The sequence below is a fragment of the Charadrius vociferus genome, unplaced genomic scaffold (assembly GCF_000708025.1).
Source record: "Charadrius vociferus isolate BGI_N301 unplaced genomic scaffold, ASM70802v2 scaffold411, whole genome shotgun sequence".
Taxonomy (NCBI): Eukaryota; Metazoa; Chordata; class Aves; order Charadriiformes; family Charadriidae; genus Charadrius; species Charadrius vociferus.
Genome location: NW_009646935.1, coordinates 525650 through 531987, shown reverse-complemented (window position 1 = coordinate 531987; position 6338 = coordinate 525650). Strand labels below are relative to the sequence as shown.

Below are 6338 nucleotides of genomic sequence, written 5' to 3'. Positions count from 1 at the left end.
TCATTTTTCCACCTTTGTTTTTTATTTAATATCTGACATTGTATTTTAATCCCCAACAAATGCAGTGAGAGATAAAATAAGTAGTCATAAATCCCAAATTCTACTCTTGAGAAGCTCAACTTACTTCAGAGTTATTTTCCAGTTCTGCAATTATTGTGTATGCTATATGAAGGTATTCTTTTCTACTGGAATTTGAATGGAGTGCAAAAGGACCTTTAAATTAGTTACTACATATCCAATGCGTTATTCCAATATGCAAGGAGTGAGTTGTCAATAATTCAGTTAACTATGTCACATCACTATTAGAAATACCTCACAAGCTTTTCAAAGCCCCATATTTAAATACTGCTATGATACAGCCCATTTCCATAAGACTTGGCAATTATCTTTCTGATGCATTCTGAAGTGATTTTTCCCTCGATTCGCTTCAGTTGCATTTGACTGTGTATATAGATCTGAACCTAAATGATTACTAATATCATTAGTATAGATTCTTGAGATGAACAGTAACATATTCCAGCATTATATACACATGTCAACAAGGATTACTGCATATTGATTCAGACCAAATTCCACACCTTACCCAACTGAGGCCCCCAAATTCTTCACTGTTTTGCTTCCTGTTTGTCATCTAGAACTCCTGCACATATAGTGGAGGGTGGGGGGAAGGTGTCAAAGTGACAGTTTTTTCCTTTTTTACAAGAGCATTTGATACATGGAAATTTATCAGAACTAACAAGGAAAAAGAATCAAACATAGACAAGCAAGATACGAAGAAACTGGCCAATAAGTAGCTCATGCACATTAACAAACATTTTTCTTTAAGAGCAGCCCCAAAATTGCATAGAAACTGAACAGCATGAACTGCAGTAGCATTGGGTGTGATAGAAAATAAACTCAAAGACAAACTGCAAAAGTATGGATGTTTCCTTTTTGTACTATAAAGGAATGGCAAACAAGTAGTTTGATATGTCTTGTTTTACATCCACCCTTTAATTTTCAAGACATGCTGGCTGTCAAGTCTCATATCCCCTGGCTTTTCTGAATAAAGTGTGGGTGTCAGAGGCAAATGGATTCCTTCCCCTGAAAGAGTGGGGAAAACAGAAGAGCAGTACTCTCAAAGACATCTTCCGTCACGTGTTCATTAGATACCGATTTCACTGTTTAAAATAAAGAAGCGTCAGGCTTTATTATTTTTAAAAAGCCTGCCTTCTCAAAGGGTAGGGACAATTTCTTACAGTGACAAGTCATCATAGAACACAACAGACAAGCTCTGAACCGAATAGTGGCAGATTAAGACTATACTGTTTTTCAAACACCACAAAAAAAAGCAAACAGCAGCAAAACAGCTTTCATCCTCTTTTGCAAATCATTCTTAATGAAACCCTGACCTGTATTAGAGGAGGGTTATTGGAATTCAAGTATCTTCACATCTATCAAAATAATTAGAACACATACTTCAAGGTTACCATTTGAAAAAAGGAACCCTTCATCTGATCATTCAGTAAGCATTTTATCCATTACATTGAAGATGTATACTGCACATGTGTCTTTAGAAAAATGCACCTTAATAATGAACTTCAGGGAAGTGCACCCTAGTTTGATTAGGCCCGCAGTCCTCAACTTCTTCCCATATTCTACAACTTGTCTTTAAGACAATGAACGTATTCCAACACTAACACTACGATCCTTCAACAAAAACTTTCAAATATTCTAGCTGAGCATGTTATACCTGAAGCAAAAGCTTGTTCAAGAAGCTTCTGGGGTGGAGGGGGATTTTTGAAACTCTTTTCAGTCTTTTGTCTTAGATACCTTACCCAAGCTTTGGTTTTGGAAGCAGTTAAAAAAAAAAAATCCCAAACTTCACATATCTCTGTTTCATACAAGTTCAGTGGTTTCTTTACTTTTAATAGCATTCCATTACAAATAAATTCTTCAAGCTTTCATCAACTTCACAGTTACTTAAAATAGCTTGGCAACAAAACTTGTCTTACTGAAAGCTGAATCTGTGGAATTGATTGTCTAATTACACAGAGAGCAGAAGGAAAGGGAGCCTGACCTGTAGAGTCTTGACAATATTTTGGGTTTTGTAAAAGTCTTTTTAATTATTATTTTTTAAAGGTATTATTCTCTAAATATAATCCAGTTAATCTTTTATAGCAGTTATTTCTTTAAATCAATTTTTCATTTTATTAAATAAAAACACTTACCATTCTTCGGTTCGAAGCCTACAGTCCTTAGCTTCTCTTTCTAGTGTCTGAGACTTGATCTTTATGCAAGAAGATAAGCTCACAATGTAAATACTGACATAGCAAGACATTTCGTTTCAAAACTTTTCAAACTTGCAAATAACAGAAAAACTCCTTACTTCTAATTTGGCTTTATCATTCTGCAGCTTTTCTATAGTATCTGTGTATTTTCTCGTTAAACTGTCCACCACAGCTTGATGCTGGGCAGCATCAGTTTCCAAAACCTCTAGTCTAGTTCTCAGCTCCGCTTCTAAACGTTTGTGCTGCTCGTCTGCTTCAAAGAACTAAAAGAAGAAAAGCAAAGATCTTATGAAAGCTTTATTTTACTACAGAATCCAGTCCTATGAGTTACACCAATTTAATTTGGCAGTCCAGGTTAATAACTAGTACTAGTTCTCAGATAGATAGAAATTTTATGATGATATTCACAGATAAAAGATTCAGAAAGAAAGTACTTTGTGTTTATTGAAGTTTTGTAGTACCAAGCATTCATTAAATACATTGCCAATTAATAGTAGACACCTGAAAAATTAAACTTGAGCCATAAGGTTTTTCTCAAGTTTTCTAAACCAAAGTGAAATGCATTCCATTTCAGTAAAGTAATTCCTGACTTAATTATGGCAACTTGCAGAAAGTATTTTAAGCTTTACGGCAATTCTGAAACAGTGAACTAAAAAGAAGTTTCCACCCAGTACCAACTATGTGGCTGTTTTCAGTAGAGTAGCTAAGTGTCACCAAAAGTTAAAAACCTAAATAAGACGACACATATTATGTGAGTTATTCCATATACTGTTTAAGACTCTGAAGTCAAAATATTTTCCCGTTTGTCCAGTGAACATCCTTATAAACATACTATCTCATCTAATCCCATTTAGCATACAACCCACTAGTTTTCACATTGCATTTTATTTTCTCTATCGTTGTTCATGTGACCAGTTTTCTGAACTAAAAAGGCTAAAAAAGTTTCACTCACGAGTATATGTAGTCGTTCATTCTCTTCTATCTTCTTCTGAAGATCTTCACTGAAGACACTTTTCTGCTCTTGACTCAACTGAGATGAGGATTCTGTACTTTTCTTTTGAAAGAAAACGCATTCATTATGTCCAAGTCTCTGGGGTATCCCAAAGCCCATCCCCAAGTGTATGAAAACACTTCCCATCGCTAATTCCCAATAGAAGCACTTGAGTATATCTCTTACTTACATTGACTAATATAACAAAAGGTACGTATATTACGCAGCATAAGCCTAAAAGCATCACTTTCTCCTTCACACCATTCTTGCTGTACAGTGGTAGAATGCTAACTTGATAAGGATGCAGGGAAGCCTTTACTCAGGTGTCACATTCACACACATGAAATTGCTTGTATGAGCAGGTGCCCATTTGACATCATTTGAATCTGGTACGATTCCACGCAGTTAGTAACATGAGACCCTAGGCACACAGGCTTATTTGGGTTGGTAGCTGTGCATACGGCACATCTGCCCCCACAAAGCGTTCAGTTGTAAGCTGGTCTGGTTTCAGCAGGGACCAGGAATAATCACTGAAAGTGCATTAACCCACAGCAGGCTGTAGCACAAGGTGCCACTGGAAAACACAGGGTTGTGACTGTCCACCAACCACCCTGAGAATATAGATGTCTCGCAGCCAACTGTTTCTTCATTCTTCCACCGATTCTGCCCAAAAGACTTAGAGACCATCAGTGAGTCCCACAATGCTTCTCTGCTCTACCACGCTGCTGAACAAAGGTAGTACCGTCACCAAACAAAAGGGAGACTGTTTACATTTAAACTTAACACCAAACTTCAAGTGCTTGCGACAGCTAGGACAGCTAAGCCACATCTGCATTTGATGTCAGCCTATGAACTACAACACCTGAGATACAGGCATATATGTTCTCCTACTTCTAAAAGGATTGCAGTCTGACACAGATCAACTATCCGAATCTTAATCTAAATAGTTTTAGATGCGACTTACATGGTCGCCCAATGGCAAGTCTCTGAAGTAAGGGTGACATGGAATTTAGTAAGGGTATTTCAATACAACATACATAGTCTGTGAGGCGCTATAGGTAAAACTAAAGTGAACATATTTAAAAGGTAGTACAAACACTTCTTAAAAAAAAACCCAAACAAACAAAAACACAAACATAACTATGCCTTCTGACAGCTGAACAGGAAAGAAAGTCACTGGCAACGGTTTGCAAAGCTACTCAAGCCAGGCTGAAATCCTTCAAAATTTGGAAATACGTCTAGTGAAGCAATAAGTTACATAACATGAAATAAAAGAACAGAAGGGTCAAACTGCATTTTGAAGAACAATCTACTCTGGTGCATGAATAACGTAAGCCAGAGGTACTATGCTTGTCAAGGAACTGGATAGCAAAAAAAATGCACAAGAGTTTAGGGAAAAAGTAAGGACGATTATCATATTACTCATCAGTTGAATGCTTTCTTTAATGGGAGTCTTGATAGCTACAGCATTTTGGGAGCTAACCAAAAGGAAAACATGACAGTAATTAAGAGGGGTTTCCTCATAAAAGGAGGGTAGCAAAGAATAGTTGAGAACTATTTAAGTCCAGACACACCAGCCCTGGAATTCTGATATTACCTACAGAAGACATGGCTGATCTTAGATCATGGTATAACCAGGTTTAATCAGCAAGCACTTTGGCAAAGAAAGATCGCAGTACTGAAATTATTCTGTCATTTTGAAATAAGATAAGGAATACTAGCTAAAAATTTAGACTTCAAAGCATTTAACAAGATTCACGTAAGAGCTGACTAGAAAAAGCTACAATCACAGGCTGAAGAGTTAACCACCAACACCAAAATTACAAAACAAGGAGGTGCGGATAGGAAGCGAGGGGTGATCAGTTTTCTTCGTAACAGTAGATTAATCACAGAGCTCCAAGACCTTCCTCAGCTGTTTAAACACTTAATAAATATCTAGAAAGGGAGACAGCAATTCAGTATCAGTTAGCTGATAGCCTAGAAAGAGTACAGAACTACTTAGCATGTACTGATAACCGTTTTGTGGGTATGTTCACCAACATCAGCTAGTAACACAGCTGACAAAAGTTCTGACAAAAACATTCAGCTCAACCCTTGACACGAAGCAACTACTGCTAGAAATCAGGATAAGACACTGATGGGTACGGAGCAGACATCTGCTAAGCAAGTTTTTTTGCCTTTAGCACACACCTTGTTCTTCTTGCCCCTAGCTTCACTTAATGCAAGTTCATCTTGAAGTAACTCCACTCGCTTGGCAAGTTGCTGATTTCGAAAGGTCAAACTGTCCATTTCTTGTTGCAGTTTTCTAAGTGATTGATCCTTCATCTTCACTTGTTCCTGAATGGCCAAAAAGTTTAATTTTAAAACTTTCACAATTACTTTCACACATGCTTGTAATAAAAAAGTATCACATTAAAAAATTGCTTTCTTCACTATTTGAACACTGAAGAGGCAAAAAGTATTGCTTTTAAACTAAAAAAACAATTTCACTTCCTTGAGCTGCCCACAAATCACACAAGTAGGTACTTCATTCTGTAATCATCAAGAAGCAACCTCCCACTTTTACAAAGTCAGCACCTACAGAGAACAAATTAAAACTAGCTGCAGAACAGAAATTCTTTTACTAAATCAAGTTTCTTCTTTTAATCACAATACTTTAAGTAAAATGTATTCCCATTTACCTACTTTGTCACAGCTTAATATATCTGACATGAACAGTTTTTAGAGATTACCTTCAGAGAAGCAGAGTTTGCTTGCTCATCTACAACCCCTTTTTTCAGTACTTGGTTCTGAGCTCGAAGCTGAAAAATAAGAGAAGCAAGACAAAGGAATAAATAAACGCCATTTGTTAGAACATGCATAAAACATCACATCCTCTCATGAGAGCACCAGATGTGCAAATCTTTTAAAGTATTCTGTTCAGGTAGATAGTAGTGGTAGCAAGTTGAAAGAATATCCAATTCAAAGCCTGAATTGCCAAGAAACAAGAAGTTATTTTACCATCTGAACACTTTGGTGAAATAGAACACAATTCTTACTCAATAATTAACTTGAAGATTAGTTACTTAAATATAGTT

The 6338-nt window shown here is 36.5% G+C and overlaps 1 protein-coding gene across 1 annotated transcript in view; it reads right to left on the bottom strand.

The window, feature by feature from the left end:
- The window catches only part of PPP1R21 (protein phosphatase 1, regulatory subunit 21), a 30292-nt gene extending 24236 nt beyond the window's left edge, over window positions 1–6056 (bottom strand). The window contains exons 1-5 of the mRNA XM_009894818.1: window positions 5994–6056; window positions 5452–5598; window positions 3223–3324; window positions 2369–2533; window positions 2211–2269 (exon numbers count right to left, since the gene is read on the bottom strand). Of these exons, the coding sequence (XP_009893120.1) occupies window positions 2211–2269; window positions 2369–2533; window positions 3223–3324; window positions 5452–5586 (461 nt within the window). The 5' untranslated portion in view covers window positions 5587–5598; window positions 5994–6056. The remainder of the gene's footprint in view (window positions 1–2210; window positions 2270–2368; window positions 2534–3222; window positions 3325–5451; window positions 5599–5993) is intronic.
- Between the last annotated feature and the right edge of the window lie 282 nt (window positions 6057–6338).